The sequence below is a fragment of the Acomys russatus genome, chromosome 8, assembly GCF_903995435.1.
Source record: "Acomys russatus chromosome 8, mAcoRus1.1, whole genome shotgun sequence".
NCBI classification, from domain to species: Eukaryota; Metazoa; Chordata; class Mammalia; order Rodentia; family Muridae; genus Acomys; species Acomys russatus.
In genome coordinates, this window is record NC_067144.1 from 41,035,480 (window position 1) to 41,052,240 (window position 16,761).

The following is a 16,761-nucleotide window of genomic DNA, read 5'->3' on the forward strand; positions in this document are numbered from 1 at the left end:
ACGAGAGTGGCAAGAGGGTGGTATTGTTGCTCTTGCTTTTCTGTGTTCAGCAGAGTGCTGCCCCTTGCACGGCTGTCTGTGGTGTAGAGGGCAGACCAGGAGACCCATAATTTTCCTTCTTGTTGATCTGTCTTTTACAGAGTTCTCAGTTTCTAAGTTTCCTCAGTTCTTTAACACATCATCTTATGAAATTTATCTTATACCCTGGCTCAGGACAGGTGTCCAACCGAAAAGGAATCCATCTTGTGGAGAACAGTAGCAATAGCAATACAACAGTGGTGGTGATCAAAAAACACCACGCTAATTATTGAGAGCATTTGCGTCTCGTTTCCAAGATTCTAGCTACCAATGATGTACACTTATTATTTTTATCTTTGAAACAAACCTATGGGGTAGCTACAGTTCTTATCATTTTCTAGCGAAGACACCTAATCACCTGATCACAGGTGCCTTTAGACTTCTCCAAGGCTGCTCACATATCTCACAACCCTTAACTTCAAAAGCAGCCTGACGTTGGATGCATGCAAGCATACTCCGAGTGGATATGGAATAAATAACCTTCACCCAAACAGATAGATATCGATCACTTAACATGTAATATTGGGCATTCTAGTATAAAAGATGACACAGCATGTTATCTGCCTGTGATTCCGAAGTGTATAACTTGTGAAGGAGACAAAGGCCCGTGAGTATGACAAGTATCATCCATCTCAAGCAGGGCCCTGTGGGGCCTGAGGTTAGCCCAGCCTCAGGATGGCTGCTTAGGGGAGGTGAGCATACAATGGTATGTGAAAGTCTGCAAAGGTTAGTCAAGTGTGGCCTCCAAAGAGATGCCTCTTGAGGTAGATTTGTGTGAACGGAAAAGTCTTCAAAGAATATCTGAAGCTGAATAAGAGATAAAACACTTGGTTGTTGTCTAAGAGACTCCACCCAATGGGGGACCGGGACAGATGCTGGGACTCGCTGCTGGATTCTGGCCAAAGTGCTGAGAGTGGTGTGGAAGAATGGGGGCATGGAAGGACCCAGAGGGTTCAGGAATCCCACAAAAAGACCATCGAGGCTGGCAGATCTGGACTCAGGGGGGCCTACACAAACTGTTGCACCAACCAAGGACAAAGCATGCAGAGAACCTTGATTCCCCTGCCAACGGACAGTTCTTTTTCCACAGTTGTGTGTGTGTGTGTGGGGGGGGCGGACAGGGACTGCCTCTAACATGAACACTGGTGCTCCTGATTTGATCACCTCCCTTGGCAGGGAACCCATTCAGGCACACAGAGGAAAGGGATGCAGGCTATCCAGATATGCTGTGGTCAGACAGTGGGGGAAAAGAGCCTCCCCATCAGAAGTATAGGGTAAGGGAATAGGGCAGAAGAGGGAGGAAGGGTGGGAACGGGACGATACAAGTGAAGGGATAATAATCAGGATATAATATTAATAAACACTTATCTCTTACATCATTAATACTTTTGTATATTGTAAGCGGTAATTATGATACTTTAATTTATATATTCTTACTGTACATGGTACTTTGCTTTGTGAAGCCAACTGCATATAAATGTAATTAGCGTACTTTGAGTATATTATTCCCATACCTGCTACTTTTCTTATCTGCCCTACACCTACCCATTCTCATTAGCAGTTTTTTCTCTCCCTATGCAGTTTTACTTCTACTTTCAAGTCATATATGCATACATAAATTTATATATCTATTTAAAGTCGTGCATCTACATATAAGAGTCAACATGAAATATTTGAATTTCTGAGACTGACTTCAATAATTTTATTAACATAATTATCTCCAGTTATATCCATTTCCCTGAAATGGACATAACTTTTTCTTTATGGTTGAAAAATACCATTTTTCTTTATCTATTTATCTGTTGACAGAGGAGGCCAGAGGTCAATATTTATTAGTATCTTTATAAATTGGTTTCCACCTCATTTTGGCCTATGAGACTTGTTTCTACAGTTGGGGTTCTGAATTCATGCTTCCTTGGACAGCACTTTACTGCCTCAGCTATCTATCCCCTTGCACTTTGGTCCAGTTTTCATTATCTCTTGGGTTTTAGATTTAGTACATATCTACTATATCATATATATATATATTATATATCTACTATATTATATATATAATATATAATATATAATACATTGAGAATTTGTATGCCAAGTTGTGAGTTGGGAACACAGCTTACCTCATTTAAAGATACTTATGGTGATACATACTGTAGGCAATAAAACTGAGGACAAACCAATTGGTGGATTAGTCAACATCACATCAATAATAGACTTGTACAACCACATTGGAAATCAATCTGGTGCTTTCTCAGAAAACTGGGAATAGGGCTACCATAAGACGCAGCTATTCTACTCATTGGAATATACCTAAAAGATGCTCCACCACACAGTAAGGCCACACGCTTAACCATGTTCATAGTAGCCTTATTCGTAAGAACCAGAATCTGGTAAGAACCTAGATGTCCCTCAGTTGAAGAATGGATAAAGAAACTGTGGTACATTTACACTATGGGATACCACTCAGCTATAAAAAACAAGGAAATCTTGAAATTTGCAGGCAAATGAATAGAACTAGAAATGATCATCCTGTGTGAGTTAAGCCAGACTCAGAAAGATCTACATGGTACATACTCAGTTATAATTCGACACTAGCCCAACAGGTATATCCCCTGAAAGTCTTCACTTAGCAGGAGAATGGGATAGATGCTGGGACTTCCTATTGGAACTCCAGGTGAGACAGGTATGGGAGAATGGGGAAATAGAAGGATCTAGAGGGTCCTAGAAACCTACAAGAAGACCATCAAAGCTGGTGGGTCAGGACCCAGGGGGTCTTCTCAAACTGCTTTACCAACCAAGGACAATGCATGCAGTAATCCTAGAACCCCTATTCAGATCTAGCCAATGGACAACACATTCTCCACAGTTGTGTGGAGAGTGGGGACTAACTCTGACGTGAACTCTGGTGCCCCCTGTTTGATGACTTCCCCTTGGTGGGGAGGCCTGGTGGCACCCAGAGAAAGGATAAGCAGGCTACCAGGATGAGACTTGATAGGCTGTGACCATATGGTAGGGGAGGATGTCCCCTTCTGTCACAGACCTAGGGGAGGGGAATAGAGTGAAAGAGGGGGGGAGGGAACGGGAAGATACAAGTGAGGGGATTACAACTGAGATGTAATCTGAATAAATTACTTTACAAAACAGATTAAAAAGAGTTGCAGTAAGGAAAGAGAATAGAGGGAAACTGTGAGACTATATTTTAATAAGAAAAAAAAAAATCACTTCTGGGAACAAAGGAAACTAATACCTTTTCTATACCTTACATCTGCTTGTAACAGTGTCAGTAAAGGAATATTGAAGACCAACGTTCTGTTTCTGATGAAGAAAAGAACTTGGTTCTGCCTGCAATTGGATCTTTTACACCAGAAGCTGCATCTGCACAGACCCTGAAGCTGGAGGAGGTCTTGATACAGAACTGTGATGTCTCCATAAGGAAACAAAACTTCAGACCGGGATGGAGGATGCATTTTGTAAACAACAACAACAACAACAGCAGCAACAACAGCAGCAGCAGCAACAACAACAGGAAGATTTGAGCAATGGCACAATTTTTTTTTTTCTTTATGTTTCTTTGCGACAGGGTTTCTCTCTGTACCCTTGGCTGTCCTGGGCTTGCTTTGTAGACCAGGCTGGCCTCGAACTCACAGAAATTCGCTTGTCTCTGCCTCCCTGAGTGCTGGCATAAAGGCATGTGCCACCATGTCCGGCAGCACAAATTCTTTATTTGCCAGATTTGTTATTGTGACTTATACTTCTTAGAAATATAAAGATTACATCCGGATCACAGCCTCCTTCCTCCCAGCCCCTTCTTCCCACCCGCTTCCCCCTTCCCCTTGTCCTCAGATGAAGGGATTCCCCCCTCTACTAACCCAGTCCAGACCATCAAGCCTCATTAGGACTGAGCTCCTCCTCATCCCCTGAGGCCAGGCCAGGCAGCCCCAGTAGGACTGAGCTCCTCCTCATCCCCTGAGGCCAGGCCAGGCCAGGCAGCCCCAGTAGGACTGAGCTCCTCCTCATCCCCTGAGGCCAGGCCAGGCAGCCCCATTAGGGAGAAGTGATGGAAATCAGGCAACAGAGTCCATGTTGCAGCACCTGATTAACTTGTGCAACCACTTCGGAAATCAATTTGGCGCTTTCTCAGAAAGCAGGAAATAGCTATACCTCAAGACCCAGCCATACCACTTCTGGGCATATACCTGAAAGATGCTCGACCATACGGCAAGGACATTTGCTCAACTCTGTTCACAGCACTTTTTTATTCTTTGCAATGTTCTCAGATCCCAAGGCCATTTCCCTTGTGGGGAAAAGCAAACTTTTGTTTTTTGGAACTTCATTTTTGAAATCAGAAACATACTGGACAACTTTTAATATTACAATTTCTTGGCTCACTAAAACTATTTAAAAACTATCTTTTTAAAAAAGTTTCTGAGTGCAGATGGAAAGGTAAATTTAAAATACTCTCTTTGTAAATGACCAGGAGGGAAAAAAATAAAAACCACAAGAACCCAAAATGAGAAATACATGTCTTTTGAGTGGAAATCAAAGGTGTAGCTAAATATTTTTTTGCGCGCGCGCGCGCGCGTGTGTGTATGTGTGTGTGAAAACACTGTAGATGGCGTATGTTATCTGGTTTTGTGATCATGTAGTTAGAAAAAAAAAAGACCTTTTTTTTTCCCTAAAAGTTCCATGTAGCAGTAACATATATGAGTTACTGGCTTCTTCTACTGGCTTCACTAGTGAATTAGTTTCAGTGGTGATTCACTGCACTCTTACGTATTCTCTATTACTCTTGTTTCTGAAGCAGGCATCCATCCACTCATCGTGCAGGTGCAATTAGTGCTCATTTAATTAAAATGGTGCCTATCAACCAAATGCCTGTGCGCCAAGAGTGTGAATTACTGAAACGCTGAGAGGATGAGGCCATTTTGAAAATTACTTCAGTAGGATACATATTCAAATCAAGGCAGAAAAAAAATATCCCTCTGTAAAATGGAAGGTTGAAATAATAGGAATGGGTTTTTAGCAATTTACTGTATCTCACACAGATCATTACACAGAGACCATTACATAATACAGTTGAGTTTGGAAAAATCTAATCAGTGAAAAAAATTGAAAACGACTGGACTCTCTGAGTCATAAAATCACAATGCGTTGCTAGGTAAGTGGATCTTGTGCATACTCCAGTCTAGGCTGCAGGGCTGACCCCGAAACTCAGAAGGGCTATAGAATTAAGAGGGCGATCAAGAAATACAGAAAACACGTATTTTCTTCCTTCTTAAAGGCCAGAAGGATGCTTCCAACCACAACACTTCCAAAATAAAAACCTGAAACATCATCTCCCTTCAAGAGAGCTTCAGAAGGGAAGAGACAGGGAAACGCTGCTGCTGTTGGTGTTGTCATCATCATCGCCACCATCACTATTATACAAAGCGAGGAGAAAAGACCCAAACACACTCAGCAGCATTGTGCTTCCTTGGAGCAGCCTCAAGTGAGATGTTCTCTGATGTCTTCTAGGGAAAAACAGATGCGCTTAGTTGCAGTGCATAAATGATAGCGTACCCGGGAGGTATCACATTTCAAAGCCTTTTTTTTTTAAAAGCATCATCCTGTCAGGGAAACAAAACAAAATCCTAGACTACAGGCTAGCTGTCAGATCATTAGTGACTAAAGTCTCATTTAAGTGAAGGCTGGCCGTTTTCCTACCTACTGACTCTGTAGAATTGCTTATTTCCTGTTTCCTGCTGCTCGTGTTTTGTTTTATTCCACCTCCCCCCCCCCCCACCCTCCCCGCCCCCCTCCCCGTGAAGCTCAATACCTGGTACAAGAGTTGGAGTGGAGAAGCATGGTGCCCTTGTCGCCATCTTTGGAGCTCATGCTCCATGATATATTTCCATTCTGTAGTAAATTACAAGGATTTTGAACTTGAAGGAGAATAACATGCAGCAATACCTTGACCTAACTTACAGAAACTAAAGATGACTTCACCTGCTTAAAAGCAGCAAGACACGCTCTGCCTTCAATTTGCCGGAGAGTTCTTTCCAGTGATGGGATAGCTCTGTCATTCATTAAATCTTGACTGAATTATTTGTAAGAAATGTAACAACAAGAGAGTGCATTTCATAAAACTTTAACACCAAGGGACAAAAACAAAATCTGCAAAGAGGCTTTATATTTCTCAGCAGCCAAGGCCAGCCTGCATCCTTTTGCTTGCAGGAAGCAATGCAAACACTTGTGTGTAATGGAGTAGCATGCATAATTAAAGATGCTTCGGTTTCACTAGGTAGAGCTGTTGTGGAATGAGGACCCCTTGGAATCCTGGATGTCTGGTTTACAGTGTAGTAGTAAAAGCAAGGACTTTGGATTAAGCAGGGACACGAACAACTTGGGTAGATCACTGATTTTTTTTCTAAGCGCCAGTTCTCCCACCTGGAAATGGGGATCTACCCTCGAGAATTCTCTTGAGCCTTAAATAAACTAGTCATCTACAATAGCTGTTTTTTAAAATTTTATTAATTTATTCATATTACATCTCAATGGTTATCCCCTCCCTTGTATCCTCCTATTCCTCCCTCCCTCCCATTTTTCCCTTACTCTCCTCCCCTATGACTGTGACTGAGGGGGACCTCCTTTTCCTCCTGTATATGCTCATAGGGTATCAAGTCTCTTCTTGGTAGCCTGCTATCCTTCCTCTGAGTGCCACCAGGTCTCCCCATTCAGGGGACGTGGTCACAACAACAACAAGAAAATTCGCTCAACTATGTTCATAGCAGCCTTATTCATACAATGGTTGTTTTATGTTAGCCATCTCTTCAGCCCCCTAGTCTGTATTTTTTTAACTAGAAAATTTTGTTCATTTAAACACAAAGTTATTATTGACTCATTCTTTTCATGTTTAAAATTTTTGTTTGTTTTAAATATTTACTCTGTTATTCCACTGCTCTTCGTGTTTTTGTAGTTTAATATCTTAATGCACCAATAAAATTTGATACTTAAGAAAACCAAAGTGAGTCAAAGCATAGCGAAAAAGGTGATTTATAGTAATACTTAAAATCCAATCTTTTTCTAGCTATGATTAATTAAATGTACCAGGTGCTATAAATGAATTGTCTTGGATTTCTTCAACATCTACCGTTGGTTATTTTGAACTCCAGGAAATGGAATCTCAGAAAGCTTAAACCGCTTGCCTAAGTGTTCAGTCAGTGGAGAGCCTGGGATCAGAACTGAGAACGCTTTAGTGCTATTATCAGTAGCTCTTAACTGATCTTGTCCTCCACTTCTGACAATACAATAACCAGGGTCTTTGTTGTTGTTGTCGTTGTTATTTCAGTTGGGCAATGCTACTGGAATTTCATATGAAGAGGATGATACTGCAATGTTCAGACATACCTCAACCCAAAATACTGCTGATGCTGATGCTGAGAGACCCTGCAGGCCTACTGGTCTTTCCAGTTTGTCTGGTTACTCTATTAGAATACAGTAAAGAACTGTTAACAGTTTGGTGTCACCCAAACACGAGACTGCAATGAAGTTGCCCTTAAAAATGACAAATACCCCAAAAGAGTGTACAAAAATGAAACTAAACAAGCAAACCAAAGAACCTCACACATGTCCGTGGTGCATAACAACTGCCTTCAACTTGGAATCCTCCTCTCATTCCACATGACTATGGGGCAGTTAGCAATCATAGCTCTCTGTCTGCCTTGGAGTGGAGAAGGCTGGCATGGAGACCTAGCTTGGGTAAAGATAGTGCTCACTTCCCTCATGTGGGTTTAGACGAGGCTTGAACGGAGCCCTTAGGGAGCCAGCCAGTCTTCTCTAACATTGGGATTGGTGCATGAAACTTAAAAAGGCCTCACTGTGGTGCTTGTTGTTATGCTGAAAGCTTGGGCTCCAGAGTATGAGGCAGCAAAGGACATAGTGAGGAGAGACAGAGTCTAGAAACCCTGGCCAACACCAAAGCACTGCACGCCCCGATCCAGTGTGCTAATCCACCTGCTCTTTTATAATTAAAAAAAACAACAACAACAGAAAACAACCAACTTTTGTTCCAGTAAGTAATCAGAAACCCCCTCCATAATAGGGTTTGCATGCTTTCATGGAATGTGTATTTTAAATAACTATATTGTAGTCATATACTGTTTTATCACATTAAAAAAAGAAGGGAAATACAGCATATATCCTTGACGATTGTCATTCTAATGGGATGTGGGTGTAGGACTTATAAAATACCAGAATGTCATCTCTACGTGGAAGTAATGGATTGTTTTAAGAGAGAAATATGTCTTCTTTAATTCTTTTTTGTGCTCATGAAGTATAGTGAGAATTCCATACAGGTGTACAGTGGGTAATGATCAAGCAGAGTAATTAACATTTCCACCTCTGCAACTATTTGTCACTTTTTGCCCTGGAAATCTTCAAACTTCTTTCATCTAGATCTTTACAAAATAAATAATCAATCCAGGTGTGGTGGTACATGCCTTTAGTCTCAGCACTTGGGAGGCAGAGGCATGCATATCTCTGAGTTCAAGGCCAGCCTGGTCTGCAAAGCTAGTTCCAGGACAGTCAGGACAACGCAGAAAAACCCTGTCTTGAAAAATCAAATCAAAACAAAACAAAACCCCAAATATGTTATCATTGTAGTTACCCTAGTGTGCTACATAGAATACTAGACCCGGTTCCTCTGAGCTAGATGTGTCTGAGTGCTTGGTATTTGCTGTTTGACCTTCTTGACTGCATCTCCTAGCTCTCCTTCCTAGAACCCAGTTAAGTACCAGTCCTCTCCTTAATGCTATGTGATCATCTTCTTTTGCTTCCCTGTGTGGGACAGAGCTTAGCATCCTTCTTTCTGCACTTTGTTTATTTCATTTAACACAGTGGAGGACTGATTTTCCTGCATCCTTGCCCCACATGCACACCTGGTCTGGTGATTGGCATATGTTTAATAAGTACTTGCTGAGTGGCTAAGCATCTGGCGCCAGCTATTATATTTTGTTAAGTTCTTTATGGGACAGTTCTGTGCATTCTGCTTATTTTTTTTTTCTCCTCATTTCCCTTCCCTAATGTACAATTCCACTGACCTTTGGGAAACTCATTATCTTATTCACTAACGCAGATTCTGCACACTCAGAATTGTTCATTGTAATAAAACACACCATAGTCTGCAGAATAGAAAACCTTTCTCCTAAAACCTGTCTGAAATTTCCTAAACTCGTTGAAAATCATAAAACACTGCAACGTTCCATTTGATCTGTGCCCTCAGCTTTGTTAAAAAAAAATCACCAAAATGCAGTAAAAATATATAAAACATTGAAACAGAACATAGTTGGACTTTTATTCTCTGTCTCCTTATGCTTGTTAGAAAGTATCCTTGTTGGAAGTAGCCAAGTGTAAAACTATACCCGACTGAAAGAACAGGAAATGAAGGACGAACAGGGAATAGCCAGTATTTGGGCATAAGCTATGTCTGCTTCTAAGCACCCATTCGGGTTACTGGCTCCATCACAGATGTGCTGACATGTTCAGCTAAACAGAATTCCAGCTCCCATTCCCTTAGCAGAAGATAGTCATAAGAAACATAAAGGATTTTTAGCACATTCTGCTTTTATCTGGTGATGTGCTGATCTGAAGGCCTCAAGATATCGTTACCCAACTGCAGCCCCCACTTTTCCCATCCATGCTCTCGGAGTCTTCCTGGAATACTCTTTGGGAACCCGCATAAGATGGTGAGACCACAGACACTGAGACTCAGTTGCAGCTCGGGGTGGGGGAAAGTTCAGCCTGGTGCCGAGAACAAATGAGAACGGTCTTGGTGTCGGGTGATTGCTGGCTGTAGTATCTTCTCTTGTTCCAGATAGAGTCCATGTGGCCAAATGAGGCTTAATAGACAAAATCACTCAGTAAACGGCCATCTTGGATGCTAATCACTGAGATCTATGGCCAGAACTGTTGGGCACAACCCAGACAGGGAGAGGTTGACAACAAGATCTAGAGGACTCTAGGCAACGATTAACAATAATTTACGTGGTAGTCTGAGTTGAAATGGCACAATCGGGGCCTTTCTCTGTAGAAGTTTTCCCTATGCTGTCTGTCTTGTGGTCTGGCATCCTCACTGTACCTGCTCTGCCCTATGAGACTCCTGTGTACTTCTGGCACGTTAGCAGAGATCGGGAGAATGCTGTAATTGAGAAGGAAGAACACGAATCTTTTCTTTGCTGAAATAAGGGCCATTGGTGTCTCTTCAGAGATTTAAAATTATAGCATCTTACCGTTGGAAGGCACATTAAGAAGGACTGAACTCATTTCTGTATCATCTTATTCAGCCATGAAACTGAGGCCTTTTGAAAGTTTAAGCAGCTTGTATGATTGAGTCATTGCCCACATCATCATGGCCACACTTGCTAAGTCTGTGACTGCTATGTGTCCCAGGAGGGAAGAAAATCTAGGGATCAGGAAACACAGGAAATTGCTCTTTTTCTTGGTCAGCCTTTTATTAGAATGACTCCCTCTGAGTGTCTAATAAGAAGGACCAATTATGACTTTTATTGCCATAAGTGAATGACTTTTATCAAAGTGTTTCATAAAATAAATCAACTCTAAGCCAGGGGTTTCTTATCTTCTTCTTTTGCCTCATTCTCATTAGTGTCAAGTCTCTCTCTCTCTCTCTCTCTCTCTCTCTCTCTCTCTCTCTCTCTCTCTCTCTCTCTCTCTCACACACACACACACACACACACACACACACACAGACACACACATTTTTGCTTATTTATTTTATTTCCAGTCTCTCTCCTAACTGTTGAAACATAAACTTTATATAAGCAGGAGATTACCAGCCCCAAACGGGATGCTGTGTGAACTACAAACGAGCCAACCTAAAAGGCACATTTATTCTTGCTTTCCTCAGCCATGACTTGTTCTAAACGTTTACTATGTCTGCAATGTAAAGGCATGAAGAACTCATTACCACATGACTCTTGACAAGGAACAGTGCAGAAGAGCACTTGATTCTGGGGAATTGCTTGGATGGCCTATTTTAGTCCAAATAGACTACCTATGAGAGCGATGTCTCAGGTTTAGAGTAAAGAGGGTATTGCAGTGACTAAATTTAGGTCTTACATGACCTTAGTTACCTGTTTTTAAAGAAGTATAGATAAGCAATAAAAATAAGACAAAAGCATGACCTCAAGTGGAAGTTCTGGGAGGAAAAGAACAAATTTCCAGTTTGAGAATTTAGTTCAGGAAATTCTGGGAAAGGCTTTTATGAATTGACACCCACTACACACACACACGCACACACACACACACACACACACACACACACACACACCACGAAGCTCAGAGGTTGCTGGTAAAGCACATTCTGTTTGTAAGACCAGATATTCCAGATGGTCTAGCGCAGGTCATGTGACCTCATCCCTGCTACTTTATAGGTATCTGGTGTTGGCATTCCCCATGATCCATCAGTAGATTCCCACACCATGAAGCAGGACTCAGCTGTAAAAGCAACCCTCCATATTAGTGGAAGCATCAACTGTGGCCAAAATCTAACCACGTTTATGCCTGACGTTTGAATCCCAGTACTTGGGAGGCAGAGGCAGGCAGACCTCTGTGAGTTTGAGGCTAGCCTGGTGTACATAGTGAGTTTCAGCACAGCCAGAGTTAAATAGCAAGACCTGTTTCAAACAAAACAAAACAAAACAAAACAAATGTTGTGAAACTGGAACAAAATGTAGTTGTTGTGCAACTACAAAAATTGTAGAAACTGGAAGACTGTGGGGTAGCACAGTGTGAGGTCTGGAGGTTTGTCGGGGAAGTTGCAAGCTTTTACCTGGAGTAAAGGAATGCAGTGCTGAAGTAGTTACGCTCTCTGTGTGTTTAGGGATAATTTACAGTCACATAGCTATCTTTGCATCTATGGACGGTCAAAACCCTATCAGTGTGTATTTCCTGTCACTGTAGCTTTAGAAGCCACCAGGTGCATTGAAGAAGGCAAGCCAATTAGACAAAGCTGGATTCTGAGATGAGGCAGTGGTGAGAGATACATCTGTCTGTTCTGACCTTGCCCTCACTTGCATTGTAGGGATATCTGTAATTCTTATTACGGTCTCTATGACTGTGGGCAGATCATAGAGGCTGAGTGTATGAACTCTTTTGTTCTGTAGTGTTATCAACCGCAAATGTAATTGCTACAGATAAAACAGAATCAAAAAAAAAAAAAAAAAGAGATTACACAAAAGATTATGTATCTCAAAAGAATGCTGAGAGATGACATCTATCGATAGTGCGTTGCCTGAAAGCACTCACTCTTCTTTCAAATACTATCTAAGCATAGGCTGGTTTGGACTTTACAGGGATGCAGTGAATTGCCCTGTGGATGAAATGAAAAGTCAACATCACTCTTTTTTAAACTATAGGTTAAGCACTCTTGCTGGTCTAGAACACTGAGTAAAACAAAACAAAACAAAACAAATCTTGTGAAACTGGACATGTGCCCTGCATGGGATGAAACCCAGCTCGCCCAATCAGTTAGGGGTGGAATATTCCTCAGATTCTCAAGTCGGCCTCCCTTCTAGTGCCTTGAGAAACTGTCAGCAGTACAAAGGTTAACCTGAGAGAAAATCACAAGAGAATTTCCCCCCACCCTGACCCCCTCATCCCCCGCCAAGCTAGTGTGCTTGTATGCACAAAATGACAGGACTGTCCATGTACTTACATCCTGGTTGGACATTTCCCAGTATGGCCTCTCTCCATAGGACATGACCTCCCACATGACAATGCCATAGCTCCAGGCATCACTTGCTGAGGAGAACTTTCTGTAAGCAATAGCTTCTGGGGCTGTCCATCGTATAGGGATTTTCCCACCCTGAGGGGAAAAAAAAAAAAGATATTTTTCAGTTGGCTTGCAAATATATTAATACCCAGGCATTCCATTTAAATATCTCTTGTTTGCAATCCCTAAGTCCTCAATAATACTGTTGGTACTTTAAGACAGAGAGCTGTGGTGAGGCTAAAATGGCAAAATTTCCTCCCTATAATTGTTATTCAGGAAAAATAGCTTTAATGGGGGAAAAGTCTCATTCTGGAAGGATTTTATTTCATTCATTAGAGAAATTTATTTTTACTTTAGATTCACACAATTAAACACACTATTATGCCATTTGGAGAAAGTTCCAGATTATGGGACATTAAAAACTAAATATTATTCAACACTCATTAAGCACTGTATTACGTTTATAAATAATAATGAGACTAAAGCTCTAATCTAATTGAAGACAAATGGTTAAACAGACTGAACAGTCTGTATCAACTCCACATTTAGGAGAAGGTTATTTTCTTGCTTTTCCTCAGCCATGATTACACTTATTTTTAAAAAGATATTCTTTACCCTGATACAAAGGCAGAGGAGTAGAAAAATTTTATTTTTCACACATTGCATTTTTCCTTCCGTGTCCAAGTTTACATCTGAACATAAAGAGATTAAATCGCACAAATTTATATCGCTTAAATGCTAACGTCTGTCACTGTGTTATACTTAACTTTTATTAAAATTTATTACATTTTATCTGTTAAACACGCTGTAAATCCCCTTTTACTGTGATGACAAGAATAAAACAATTCATCCATTTGATTTATAGAAATCTTTAAAAATTTCAACTCAGAATTGCCACGATGCGCAGATGCGGGTGACCTTGTCGCCACTAGATGGGGGTAGCGAACAAGGAGCGGCTTCGCCTGACTCAAACCCGGGAGCTGGCTTCAGTTCCCAGCAAAATTATTTCTATCAGTCAGAACCCACCGCCATGGGATTGTTTCAACATCATCAGCATTTTCATGCGCGCAGCATCTGAGCTAGCAATGTGCACAAAATTTCTTTTAAGGGGAGAGTGGGGGATGGAGCGTTGAAAAAAAAATCCACGTATTTTTCTTTCACTTTTGATGAATTTAGGGTTGGGAAGCTTATCTTTTAAAGGCAAAATTCTTTAATTATTTAACAATCAAAACATTATGAACTTCAAGACAAAAAGGATTATTCTGAAGTAGGAACAATTTAGCCCTCATAAGGAATATGAGAGAATTTGTGAAGCTCTCATTCCAGAGAGGCCTGGAGAAGAACTGTTAGGATCCTTGGGAAAAACACCTTGAATCCGATCCTCTGGTTTTATAGGCGAGTGAGCACCCCAGTGTTCAGAGAAAGACTTAGGTATTCCCTGGTATCTGAAGTCTCCTAGTGCAAACATACAGACCGCATGATGGAATGTTGCTAGATACACGTACGAACTGCAGCTGGAAAGTTGGGTACTTAGCGAATTTTAATATTTTAACAGGTATCTTAACATGATATATTGTAGTCATATACCATGGCAGCAGCTTGGACAGGAGCCTGAGGGCTGGGTTTCTGTGCTTTTAGGGCAGACATCTTCTAAAAGCCATTGGCTAAAGACTAGAAAGTTACAATTATGAAGTTAGTGTGAGCCGGGTGTGGTGGCGCACACCTTTAATCCAGCACTTGGGAGGCAGAGGTGGGCAGATCGCTGTGAGTTCAAGGCCAGCCTGGTCTACAAAGCAAGTTCAGGACAGCCAAGGCTACACAGAGAGAGTCTATCTCGAAAAACAAAACAAAACAAAACAAAAAAAGAAGTTTGTGAAGACAATTTAACTGGGTGGGGTGTGGGATGGGGACAAAAAAAAAAAAAAAAAAAAAAGGGAAAGAGCCATTCTCTTTACTTTCTCCTTTAAAATGTGTGTGTGTGTGTGTGTGTGTGTGTGTGTGTGTGTGTGTGTGTGTGTGTGTGTGTGTGTGTGTGTGACTGTGAGGTACCTGGTCCCTCAGAGCTAGAGTTACAGGTGGTTATGAGTGACCAGAAAGGGGTGCTGGGAATGGAACTATGGTTTTCTAGAAGACCAACAAGGACTCTTAATTGATGAGTCACCTCGCCACCCCTTCCCTCCTAACTGATGAGTCACCTTGCCACCCCTCCCCAAAGAGTCGATTGTTAACCTAATGTAAGTTTGCCAGAAAAGCAACCAACCAAACAACAACAACTGCACAGGACCCACAGTTAAATGCGAATTCTAGATAAACAGTAAATAGTTGTCTTTTGGAAGAGGGGGTTAAATGTGCCTCACGAAGGAATTTCTTGGAACAGTGTGTCCTAACTATCAAGTTAGAATGGCATTTGCTATAAATGAATAAATCGATCATCTTTCTTCTACTATAACTGAAGTATGCATCCTGTATTTTGATATTTTAAATTTGGCAAGCCCTATCCAAATGTCCTAAAAATAAGATGCTGTAAATGCTGTCTTGAACATTAAGTGATATTCTTTTTTTTGTGATTTATTTATTCTTATTCTAAGGCATTGGTGTTTTTTTTTTTTCTTGCACATATGTCTGTGTAGGAGTGTCATATCTCCTAGAACTGAAGCCACTGACAATTGTGATCAGACTTGCGGGTGCTGGGAATCAAACCTGGGTCCTCTAGAAGAGCAGCCAGTGCTCCTGACCACTGAGCCATCTCTCCATCCCCCTTTTAGTTGATATTCTAAGGAAGCTCATCTCACCTACTTGCTTGTCCCTTTGTTATGTGTTAGTGTGTTTCATGGCCTAGTGTAAAGCAGTGGCTAATGATGACTTATTTATTTATTGGCTTATAAGTAATATCCTTATCCACATGTTTGCATATGCATATAAATTTGTGCTTCAAACAACTTTCACATGTAAATGTGAATGCTAGCACTCTCCTTCTTGAGATTTTCTTTTTTCCCCAAAGGGAAGATACTAAAAGCATTTGAAGAGCTGCATTGCTCCCTGTTGTGAATTGCATTTACTCCAAATCCTCATGTTGAAGCCCCAACTCACAGTGTGGCTGTACTAAAAGAGACTTTAAAAAAAGTAATTCTGGTTAAATCAAGTCATATGGGTATAACCCAATGTGACTGGTGTCCCTATAGGGGGATGTAGAGACAGCTAAGATTCTGCAGACACAGAGAAGAGGCCATGCGAGGACACCCTTAGGGAGCAGGCAGCTGTCTGTGAGCAGGAGAAGCTTCCAGAAGGTCCAAACTTGCTGACACCTTGGTCTTGGACTCCAGGACTACAGACAATATTATGGGGTTTAGGGCATCGAGTTGGTGGTGTTTTTTTCCTGGCAACTCCAGCAGACTAATTAGTACACTACCCCAATTTAAAAAGTGAACATTGTTAGATACTTGCTAAATTGAACACCAAATGTAAAATGAATAGTACATCTTTATTTCAAATTCTTTGCCCAGTGCTGTCTGGAAATGAAAAGTGGGAGGCAGAATAATCTTAAAATAAAATATAAAAATAAATAAATAAAAAATGGGACAGACGTTTAATGTAGAAAATACAATTTTAAGTAACAAACTACATGAATCTAATAGTGGGTGGATATTCGGATGTTTCTGAGCTCACATGCAACAGAGATAAGGAAGCATTCAAAGTTTTATTTTCTTCTGAGGAGGAATACTAAATATAGTTTGTTTCTAGTTGTAACATGAGGACAGAGAGAGAGGAGAGAGAGAGAGAGGGAAGAGAGAGACAGAGAGAGAGACACAGAGAGAGACACAGACACACACACACACACACACACACACATACACAGAGACAGAGAGAGACAGAGAAAGAGACAGAGAAAGAGAGATACAGAGAGAGACACACACAGACAC

The 16,761-nt window shown here is 41.2% G+C and overlaps 1 protein-coding gene across 1 annotated transcript in view; it reads right to left on the bottom strand.

Annotated features, from left to right (window-relative positions):
• Positions 1 to 16,761, bottom strand: part of LOC127192792 (ephrin type-A receptor 6) — an 877,103-nt gene that overhangs the window by 17,198 nt on the left and 843,144 nt on the right. The window contains exon 15 of the mRNA XM_051150102.1: positions 12,785 to 12,934. Within this exon, the coding sequence (XP_051006059.1) occupies positions 12,785 to 12,934 (150 nt within the window). The remainder of the gene's footprint in view (positions 1 to 12,784; positions 12,935 to 16,761) is intronic.